This window comes from Nanorana parkeri, unplaced genomic scaffold, assembly GCF_000935625.1.
Source record: "Nanorana parkeri isolate BGI_ZX_2015 unplaced genomic scaffold, ASM93562v1 scaffold976, whole genome shotgun sequence".
Lineage (NCBI taxonomy): Eukaryota > Metazoa > Chordata > Amphibia > Anura > Dicroglossidae > Nanorana > Nanorana parkeri.
The window spans coordinates 22,847-34,688 of record NW_017307244.1 but is presented as its reverse complement, the minus strand read 5'-3'; the positions used below and the strand labels follow the sequence as shown (position 1 = coordinate 34,688).

The 11,842-nt window shown below is 43.1% G+C and overlaps 1 protein-coding gene across 1 annotated transcript in view; it reads right to left on the bottom strand.

Annotated features, from left to right (window-relative positions):
* SLC36A4 (solute carrier family 36 member 4) overlaps positions 1–11,597 on the bottom strand; it is a 132,630-nt gene extending 121,033 nt beyond the window's left edge. Inside the window, exons 1-2 of the mRNA XM_018566799.1 lie at positions 11,487–11,597; positions 4,989–5,079 (exon numbers count right to left, since the gene is read on the bottom strand). Coding sequence (XP_018422301.1) covers positions 4,989–5,079; positions 11,487–11,596 — 201 coding nt within the window. The 5' untranslated portion in view covers position 11,597. The remainder of the gene's footprint in view (positions 1–4,988; positions 5,080–11,486) is intronic.
* Positions 11,598–11,842: the final 245 nt, after the last annotated feature.

Below are 11,842 nucleotides of genomic sequence, written 5' to 3'. Positions count from 1 at the left end.
AATATATAAAGTAGAGCTAAACTCACGCAAAAGAATATTCAGTATTGTAGAGCATTATAAGCAAAATAGAATAAATTACTTTATTGTTAAAAATACAGGTTTCCGTTCTTCCCCCTTTTTATTTTTGTTTGTTCTTCACCTTCTTCTACCACAGGACTTCCAGTCGTTCTACCTACGTGTTTCTGCACGGATCCATATCAAGGGGACCTGCTCGATGGACATTCAAGTGTTGCTGCTAAGTATATATATGTTGTCGTATGCATGTCACAGCGGGTATTTAAGTTAGCCTCCTGGAATATACGCGGCCTAGGCGATGCTGCTAAACGCCGTTCTATATATCTTGGATACTTGCTACTGGATTCTCTGTATATGATTTTGTATTGCCATGATTGAGTACATTTATGCTGGTCATGTACAATGGAAAAACCAATAAAAACTATCTGATTTAAAAAAAAAAAAATACAGGTTTCCCCTTACTTTAAAGGAGATCTATGAGGTGAGTGATTTCCACTCATCCTCATAGTTAGAGCCGACCTGTGACAATGAAACTTGTCACACGTCGGCTCTATAGATCGGGAACTGAGCAGAAACATGCACGATCTGCTCACTTCTCGATCGTCTCCCTGGAGACAGCAGTGACTGTCAGTCACGGCTCCCCGCAGAGATTCCCCCATTCCTCTGATCCTCCAGCGCTGAGTGGACGAACAGACGGGGAGGGGGCGGGCACAGCTGGCTCTGCCTCTAGATGGGCAGAGCCCGCTGTCACTCACGCAGCTGGGTGGATCTCGACAGTGATGTCAGAAACCGTCCCGGCTCCCGGCAGCCCGCGATATACTAAATTTTGGGTCACAGGAGGACACTAGTATATGTCCTCCCGTGACCCTAAAGAGAACTATGGGAAAAAACACTGACCCTATAGATCTCTTTTAAGTCCAGGTTAGGATAAAACAATTAGAATGGAACCCCCTTCCAGCTCATGAAGAATATACGGCTTGTTTTTGTAGGGGATGGTCCAAAACCAAGTATTATTTACCTTGTGGAGGAGTTGGTTGTGAGGACCAGTCTCCCAAAGCCACTCTTCTTGATGTCTGAGTGGCCGTGTTGCTGGTCCTGCATTGTACGTGATGACATAGGAGTACCCAGCGGAGGAAAAGGCTGCTGGCTGTTGTAGGACCATGGGATCAGTTAAGTCCTCGGTTTTAGATCATCCCCTACACAAACGAGCATTATATTCTTCATCAGATAGAGCTGGGTCACAATCTCAAATGTTTTAAACTTCCTCAGGAGTTCCCCCTTTGTCACCAATGGGTGACAATGGTGCAGGTGAACTGAAATGGCGTTGTCACCCTAGAATGGGAAATGTCTAAGCATACACCTTGCTGCTATGATTTAATTGAAAGCAGGACATGTAGGACAGAAAGGAATACACTTTTTGACATTACATGAGCATCAATATATTCAGTTTAAGTGTTTGGGTCTAGATTCACCTAAAAGCAAAACTCCAGCCAGAAATAAAATATAAATGAACAACCTATTAAAGGATAAAATAACAAAACCCGTTTTATTGAAATATTTACATTAAATCCAGTGAATTTTCCTGCAGTACTTTTTTTTGCCACTAGATGTCCTCAGTCTCATGGCCAGCATCACTCTAATTCGCCTCCTTTGAGCCCAGGTCCTCCTGGATCCACCCTTAACCTGTGACTTTACAGTGAAAGGAGAAGCAGCACACCGATGAACTCATCTCTTTGTAACTCTGCTCACACCTCCTATCAGCATGCTTCTTGTCAACACATAAACTGATTGGCTCGCTGCTCCCTTCTCACACACTCCAGCCCTGCTCTACAAGAACTGAAAGAATTAAAGTACTTGCACTGCTTGCAAGAAATACATGTAACCCTTTCACTGCCAGATCGCTTCCAGGGGCCAATAAAGACTGCACCCCCCTTGCCCGACAACTCCGCCTTGCTTCCCAGGCTCCATTGCCCCTCCTGCGTGCCTGGGACCGGCATCACCGGCGTCAGCATGTAGAGGGGACCGCACTGCAGGCACAATGTGCCTTGCGATCCCGTGCGGGCGATCGCATTGCGGCCGCAGGGAGTGGCTACGGTGCCATTCACTTCAATGGCCCGCCACGGCCCCTCCAGCCCGGCAAAAAAGTCAGCCGGCCGCAATGCGAGGAGGTGCGTTCCGGCCAGAATCGGACCAGAACGCACTGCTTATGGTGTGAACTAACCCTTCAAGGTTCTCCAGTATATTTAGACTCTCACAATAAAAAAAAAGAAAGAAAATATTACAATACATCCAGATCCGTGTATATAAAGAACAGTGTATTGCACCGAAGTAAGGTAACAACACGCTGCAACTCCTTTGAATATATTGTAGATCGAATGGACAAGAAAATCTACATTTATTATCAATGTGTAGGCAGAGAGAAAGCAGGGAAATATTATCGGGGTCACAACCCCAATCACTTAGAGAGGAATGTAAAGGAGCGGAGAGGAAAGAAATGAAAGGGTCTTTACCTTTCAGGAACATGATTCTGCTGATGTAAAGCCATAGCATACAAAAACTCGGAATCTATCTATAGGGATAGCAATAGTACAAAGAGGTCAGATATACAGCTCGGAGTGTCCTCAGCTGCCTGGTCTTTAAAAAAAACATGCCAGAGAACGTTGAAACTTTCTGAAGTCAGCAAGGATAAAGCTCAACTTTCACAATGGATGGAATCCTGAAATTTACAGCAGAACTCCGACCATAAAAACCCTCATTGGAATATATTCCTCAATACCTGCAAAGAATATAAATCACCAAATGCCATTGGAAATGTACTTATTGTAAAAGTAGAAGTGACATCATCACTATGCTGTACATAGTTTGCACAGAAAGCAGAGCTGTGGGAGGGGCCCAGCAGCTCCACCCACTAAGGCTGCCTGTAGAAAACTACAAGAGGGGGCGGAGACAAGACTTGTCACCCTGCATAAGGAGAGAGAGCAGCCGTGGCTGGTCTTTTACCGCAGAAAGCTCCAAGTTTCACACAAAGCTCACCAAGATTGAACTAAGAATACACATGGGTCTTGTATTTAGAGAATATTTGGTTATCTCAGAATTTAGTTTTAAAGTGGATGTGGTTCTTTTTTTTCTGCATCGAATCTTAGTGTTGCTAATCTCCATAAGCCTCTACAGCCACTCCCTCTCACATCATTGCTTTGTACTGGCCAGATATGCACAAAGATTTGGATAGTGACAACAGTAGAACATGCCTGTGCTATGAGCATTATCACCGCCATTTAAACCGATTCATAACATTATGGCCTCCTGCCTAATATTCAGTAGGTTCCCCCTTTTGCCGCCAAAACAGCCCTGACCCGTGGAGGCATGGACTCCACTAGACCTCTGAAGGTTTGCTGTGGTATCTGGCACCAAGATGTCAGTGACAGATCCTTTAAGTCCTGTAATTTGTGAGGTGAAGCCTCCATGGATCGGACTTGTTTTTCCAGCTCATCCCACAGATGCTCGATTGGAATGAGATCTGGAGAATTTGGAGGCCAAGTCAACACCTCAAACTCGTTGTTGTGTCCCCCAAACCATTCTGGAACCATTTTTGCAGTGTGGCAGGGCGCATTATCCTGCTGAAAGAGACCACTGCCATCAGGGAATAGGTAAAAAAGCTCACATATATGCATTTAAAGAAGAACTCCAGGCTAATTAACTCTTGCAGTGGGGCTTGTCACATTGTCATGCCTCCGATAAGAGTGCTTGTACTGGGAAAAGGCCTCCCATAAAGGGGGTTGTAATGGGAAAAGGGGGGGGGGGGCCTTGATGTGAAAATGGGGGACTCTAATGTGAAGAGGAGCTGCTAAGAAGGTGTGCTCTTAAAGTAAAGGGGAAATCTGCTGTGGAAGTGGGGACTTTAATCTGAAGCAGAAAGTCAACTCCACATATTTTCTTTTGTTGCATTTTTGCTTGGGGTTCCCCCTTAAAAAAACATACCTGGCCCCTTACCTTGGATAAGTGCTTGACATGGATTTTGGAGGGACCACGCGTCATTTGTTTTATATTTACGGTTTTTATATTTTTGACTGGGGTGCCCCAAGATTTTGCATACTTTTAAAGAGTGCTGTGACTGAAAAAAGGTTGAGAAGTGCTGCTATAGAGTGTCATTTGATTGACAGTCTGGGGATGCTGACATTGCATCTAAGATAGAGGCACCCACCAGAAGTCTCTGAGCTATTGGATGTCTCAAGGCACCTCAGTCTAAAATGTAACAAGTGTAAAAAACAATGTGTGGTCCCTTCAAAATCCATATGACCATTAGGCGAGATAGGGGTCTGGTATAGATTTTAGGTGGGGACCCCATGCAAAGAAACAAAAAAAGGGGTCCCCCTTTACATCAGAGTTTCCCCTTGACAAAAGGAGCCCCTTTCACATCAGAGTCACCCCCTCTCACACTAGGAGCCCCCCTTCACATCAGAAGTTCCCCTTCACTTTCCCTCTTTCACATCAGGAGCCCCTTTCAAATTGGAATCATGACGCTGTGTGAAAATTTCAAGGCACCCATGAGGAAGACATAAGACGCCCCAGGGCGCCATGGCACCCTGGTTAAAAAGGTTGGTCTACGCAATGGAGGCTTTTACAGGTAAACAACCTGCAGAAAATATTTTAAATGCAGATATAATTTTATGGGGGGCTTTTTGGAAAAATGAAGAGTCTGGTGACGGGGTCTTTTTAATAAGTAATGGCAGCAGGTCAGGAAAAAAACATAACAACATAGGTGGTATCAACTGAACTGAAAGTGTGTCTTGTGCTAAGCAGAAAGAAATTATGGGGACATTTATGAGGACCTAGCTCAACACTATGAGAGAAGGATGAGTGATATACCGGATGACACACATGTACGGGCTGTAATGGACAGGTCTGCTACTGACTAATGGGATTCCACTCACAGAGCCTTCTCATTCATCACTCTTCAGCCTGATAGCACTTACCAGAATACCAGCATTCTTTATGGCCAGAGGAAGGCCAAGGAGTCCCGTGCCTATGTTACCCTTCAAAACATGAATCAATGTCTGTACGAACCTGGAGACACAAAGACATGGCTATTAATCAAAACATCAGCTCAATGGGCTGCTTGGCTAAAGCTGTGTATCTAAGAGATTGGAGTCAAGTCACCTAGACAGAAGGTGGTGTAAGAAATACAAGCACGGTCAGTGGCATTGGCTATAGTTTAAGGTAGATAAAAACCCTAACTGGGTGACATTTTGTTTTCTATAGCATTGCATACCAAACAAGTGCCACGAGTTTGTTCTTTTAGAAAACACTTGCTTTAACCCTTTTTTGCATCTCAGTGCAGCTGTTCTCCTCCAGGGTTCTCCTCCAGGGTTTTTCAGCCACTTCCTGTCTACATGCACACACTCCATTCCTGGTGTTAAAGGGGATGAATGAAATGCACTCATCCCTATAGTTAGAGTCGACATGGGACACTGCAGCTGAGCTTAGGGTAACGGGAGGACGCTAGTTTGTGTCCTCCCATTACCCTAAGGAGAACTATCGGGACAAGCCCTGACCCCATAGTTCTCTTTTAAACACTGGAGTTTTTCTTTATGTTTCCATCTGTGCATGTGGAGGGTGGCATTGCTTAGGTCAGCTTAAGGGGGCCAAAAGGATATGCGCACTTTATTTTAAGGTGCACTTATCCTTTAATGAAAGAAACTACCACCTGTCACTCCAAAATCTCACACCCTAAAGAACCTCTGTGTAGCCTGTGTAGGATGCTATCCTAGTGCTTTTCTAGGCTTCCCACTACTAGTCCACATTTTCTCCACATTCCAGTCACATTTCTGACACTTGCACTTCCGATTAAATGACTATCCAAGGACAAACATACCAAGGAAAAACCCCGTACAGAAAAATGATCCTCATTTACACTAAAATAATAGATTATCTGGTTATGAAACTGCTTTCCCATTAATTCCCCCTGTAAAACATGGTACGGTATGCTTAAAATGCCAAGCGATACTTTGCAGAAATAATTGAGTAATGGTGAAGCTGTGAATGGTGTGTACATTAATCTCAGCCGAAGCATGGTGCCCTTATAATCCGCAGCAAAATTTACGGCTTGTCCTCTGAGTGACATACAAGTGACACTGTTGTCATTTATAAGAGAAGTTTTTAAATGAAATATATAGATAATTAGGTCATCAGTCATACTCAGCAAACCAAAGAGGGCAAATCCTGCCTAAGAATGTATATGAAGACAGCAAAGATATTTTCAATATGTCACACATAGGGATGAGTTCAATTAAGAGCTTTCATCTATGACATTTTGGAGAAAATCAGGAGATTCTGGTGGAAAGTACTGGAGTCAACATGGAAATCAACCCTAAAGTGACACCAAACTCTGGAATTAAAGTGACATTAAAGTCACAATCCCCCCCCCCCATGCTGCTTTAACCACTTGCTGACCGGGGTGGTAAGCCCCCTTCCTGTCCAGGCCATTTTTCAGTATTCAGCGCTGCAGTACTTTGGCTTTTTTTCAGTCATGTAACACTGTACTGAAATTAATACTGTATCATTTTTTAGGAACACACAGAGCTTTCTTTTGGTGGAATTTAATCATCACTGGGGTTTATATTTTTTACTATATAATAAAAAAAGTATCCAAAATAAACCTGTTTTCCCTACGTTATGTTATAAAACATTTATCAGCACCCAATTTTTTGGTAAAACATAAAAGATGGGGTCACGTTGGGTAAATAGACACCAAACATGTCCAGCTTTAAAATTGCGTGCGGCCGCGAAATCGCAAAACACTACCATACCTACAATTGGACTTAGGCGACGCTTTAAAAGCTTTTACTGCTCATCAGTTTAGTGTTATCAGTGATTGATGGGCCTAAAAGACGTTCGCAGCGATATGTAACATGTGCGGCGTATTTGTTGTTTTTGCACGTAGGCGCACCCGATGCGAATTTACGTTTATAAGTGCGTGCACGGAGGGGCGGGGGACGTAAAACTTTTTGTGGTAGTTTTTCTTTTTTTTAATATGAGACTTTCATTTTTTTTTTTTTATGCTTAACTTGATTGCTATCACAGGGGGGGTAAAAATCCCCCTATGTGAGAGCCAAAAAACAATGACAGGCCCTCTTTATGGAGACATCAGAGGTCTCTAAGACCCCTAATGTCACCTAGGGACCTCCAAAAGAAGCTGATGAAGCAGGGATCTGCTTCAGCAGCTTCTTCTCTGGCTCTCAGCCAGAGAAATGACAGCTAAAACGTGGAATTGATGCAATAGCCATCGCTTCCGCCTTTAGAGAAGGCAGGGCGGCAGGGGGTTAAGAACTTACCTTAAATGATGCCTCTTGATCCAATCATCTTCTTTCTTCCACTTGTATTCAGCAATCCATCCAGTGCTGGTGCCGGTCCCTGATCCGGCGCGGACTGCTGTGTCTTCTGTGTCCCACGGAGTCTGCGTGAAGTGCATGCTCATGGCTGCGTGCTTTGACTTACCCTGTGTCTCTCCTCTCCTCTACTGCGCATGCGCCAGCCCCATCATTCTGCTCGACCGCTCGAGAATCTTCAGATCTTCCGCAGGCGGAGCGAGCGGCGGAGACACAGGTAAGTAATGACCTATTTGGTAACTTGCTAGCAGTAGATATATGTAAAAACAAAAGTGACTTTAATACTACTTTAAACCTTAAAAATGCATCCATGTACCTTAACTAATAACAAAAATGTATCTTATTTGTGTATAAATCGGATGTAGGTCCTCAAATCATCTCTGAATTGGTGGGGACACTGTCCTTCCTTCTGCAGGGTGGCTACTTGTGTTCCCCATGGTCCCTGTGGGTGTTGTAAAGTAGTCACCGCTCCAATGTCACCAAAGACAGGGCACTATTCCACCCACTGTCACCAGAGATGGGGCATTATTTCTCTCACTGTCAGCAAAGATGGGGTACTATTCTTGGAACTGAAACCAACAATGGGGCAACATTCTTCTCACTGACACCAGCAATGGGGCAACATTCCTCCCATTGAACCCAACAGTGGGCCACCATTCTTCCCACTGAATCCAGCAATGGGGCACTATTCCTCCCACGTATACCAATGATGGGACATCAATCTTCCCAATGACACCAGCAATGGGACACCAATCTTCCCAATGACACCTACGATGGGACACTATTCCTCCCACTGACACCTATGATGGGGCACTATTCCTCCCACTGACACCTATGATGGTGCACTATTCCTCCCACTGACACCTACGATGGGGCACCAATCGTCCCAATAACACAAGCAATGGGGCACTATTCTTCCCACTGACACCTATGATGGGGCACTATTTCTACACTGACCACCAGGCCATTTTTTACTCCCACTGACCACCAACACTAAGACAGCGCAAAGAAAGTTGCAAGAAGTCAAAATCTCACAGCAGAACTTTTGCAAACCTGAATAACCTAGCATAATAAAATGAACAGAGCCGTAATGTAAACCTCCATGTATGGATGGAGAGCCGACATACAATGAAGAACAAGAAGGTTTTTGAGGATGTTCTTTGACAATTAAGTGGGTGTACAGACAATAACAAATTGTGCAGCTGAAGCAGAAAGCCATTAATGCTTTGTGCTGTTTATGATCTTTTGTTCTGTAACAACATCATCAAACAATGTCTATAGCGCTCAAGAATACATTGTAATAAAAAGCTGTAGAAAAGTAGAACGAACCATTTCTAAAGCCAGGATTTGATGCAGATGACTATAAAACTAGCACTTGGTCACCTTGAGCTGTACAAGGGCAATACACTGATCAAGTAATTAGCAGACTGAACAATGTGCCTGACATTCTTTACAGAAAAGGACATTATGTATTGAAAAAAAGAACATTATGGCCAACTCCAGTCAAAACTTTTTGATAGTTTTAAATAGAGTGGAGAAGTGTTAGAACCTCATTGAGGTGAATCTTCCTCACTACCTCCACAGGGCAAGAAAAGTAGAACAGGCGCTATCAAGAAGACTGAGGATGATCATCAATGTGACAATTCAAGCCTTATGCAATGCCTGTGATGCTCGCTGCCCCTCCAGACAAATATAACAGGTTTTACAATATGGTAGCTCTCTTCACAGAGACAGGGATTCTTTAAATTCTTATTTAGAGTGTAGAGATAAATCTTAACAATTTTAAAACATTATTTATTAAAGGAAAACATAAAAGATTTTACCTCAGAAAAAAAGACAAAGAATACAACAGTAAACAAGAATAACGTTTCTTAGCACAAGTCCTGGGTTCTTTGGTTTCCAGTAAACTAAACGTGAGATTGTAGTCCATCACAGGAGCAAGTTTGGAGTGATGACTACCTTACAACACACACAGGAACCATGGGGAATAAAGTAGCCCCCCTCCAGAAGGAAGCACAGTGTCAGCACCAATTCAGAGATGATTTGAGGATCTACAGCCGAGTGAGCGCGGACGGGTGCACAAGCTTGGACATGATGGACGTGTGTCTTTATTCAACCCCAAATACTATGCAACTATGTAACTATGTAAGCTCATTTCGAGCTGTAGCGCAAAATGGGCTATTTATGGCTCAGACAACCTAGCCTCCATGCTGATTGATCTTCAGTTGTTCTGCTTCTGCGTTTCTTAATGCTATATTCCTGATCTGATCTCTTATTACTGACCCAGCTTGCCTTGAACTTCTGATTGCTGTTCCGTATCCCTCGACCATAGTTTGTTCTTGGACCACTCTTGTGTCTGCTGCCTTGTACCATGCTGCCTGCAATATATTGATCCAGCCTGTCACTGACTATTTCCTGTCTGCTATCTCCTGTTCCACCATTCAGGGGTGCTTGTACTAGAGCAGCAAGAGAGGCCCCCCTCATGGTCTGTGACAGGTTTACATACTATAAGTGTTAGGCTGACTGGTCTGTAGTTTTCTGACACACATCTCAATCCTTTTTGAATATTGGTACTGCATTTGCCCAATGCCAAACAGTTTGTACCATTCCACTCAGTAATGTGTCTGAAAAATAGAAAAAGTGTCTTGTATATAACCAAACTAAGCTCCCTGAGAACTCATGGGTGCAAACCACCTGGGCCCAGCTATTTGTTCACATTAAGCTTCTCTAGCTTGTTTTGTACCTGAATTTCTGTCAGCCAAAGAGGTACCTTCTGTACATAATTATAAGTACTGTTACAGCTATTCAACCAGTTTTTCTCACCTGTAAAAAATGAAGAGATTTTATAGTCTCCTTAATAACCATTTACAAAATACCTCTTTCTTGACAATAATATAAAGTACTGCTCCGAGCTCCACTGTGTCCATTAGAGATCAGGCAAAAGATGCCATGGACACCAGGTGAAAATTTGGAGTTTTCCTTTAAAGGTCCAATCCTGGACTAACTGATTATTGAATTTCAAAGGCAATGAGCAATAAGTGAAATATGGAAGCTGCTAGTGCTGTATAATGCCTGGCTATATCTGCATCAATATAACTGATTTAGAAGAAGAGTGAAGTCAAAATCAAACACAATCTAAATTATTGTTCTGGGTTAGCAACTTGTAAAGTACTAATTAAGATGAAGATTTGGCTTAGTATACACTTTAAGTAAAGGCAAGCTGTCAGGGACTAGAGCACCTCCAGGTGGCACTGTGGAGCTGGAACCTGATCCTGGAGTTCCAGTGCTCACCTGCAGGTGTCTCCCAGCAATTAGTCACTACCTGGTGTTGATCAGGGAGGGTATTTAACTTCTCCCTGCAATGAGTCCTGTGCCTTAGTATTGTTGGCATATCCTGTTTTCGTGGCCTGTATCCTATTCTTGCCTTGAACCCTGACTTGGACCTGACCCTTACCCCTGAGGTCTCCTGATCAGTGGCTCCCCTCTTGTTGTTTCTGCTCCCTAGGGTTTGCCCTTTTGTCTCCGGGTGTAATTGTTACTTGTATTTTTATGTGACTTGCGGGTGGTGGTGTTTATGGTTGTGGTGTTTTGGTGCAGCTAATACATTATAGCTCATAAGCATTGTTTTTGTGTGGTCACGTAATTGGTTCTCTTGTTTAGATATCTGCACGCGGTGTGGGGACACCCGTGCATGGTAAAGTGTATACTAAGCCAAATCTTCATCTTAATTAGTACTTTACAAGTTGCTAACCCAGAACAATAATTTAGATTGTGTTTGATTTTGACTTCACTCTTCTTCTAAATCAGTTATATTGATGCAGATATAGCCAGGCATTATACAGCACTAGCAGCTTCCATATTTCATTTATTGCTCGTTGCCTTTGAAATACAATAATCAGTTAGTCCAGGCTAATCAGATGTCCATGGCATCTTTTGCCTGATCTCTAATTGACACAGTGGAGATAAAATCCTCAGTTTTTAGACCCTCTGATTTCACCATCACTACAGCTCTAAACCAGACGTGGCAGAACATACATAACACTACCCATGTGACCAAAATAATAAGATGAAAAATGGGCTACATACGTCAGACCATCCTCATTGCCGGGGTGGTAACGTCTCTGGATGCCGGGCTCTTCATCAGAAAGCTCATCAGTATTTCCCTCCTCTCCAATCAAAGGCTTCATCACCTCCATTTCTGTGGAATAAATCAAGGGCAAAAGCAAAGTGACTAGAGAGAATAACCAATGGAAACATGGCAATTCCTTATACAACTGTATGTTCGAGGCTGGGGATTTCCATATAGAAAGCTCAAATCCCAACTAGAAAAAAATAGTCACCACAATATACAGGTGAAACTCGATTAGAATATCGTGCAAAGTTCATTTATTTCACTAATGCAACTTAAAATATGAAAGTAATATATGAGATAGACTCATTAC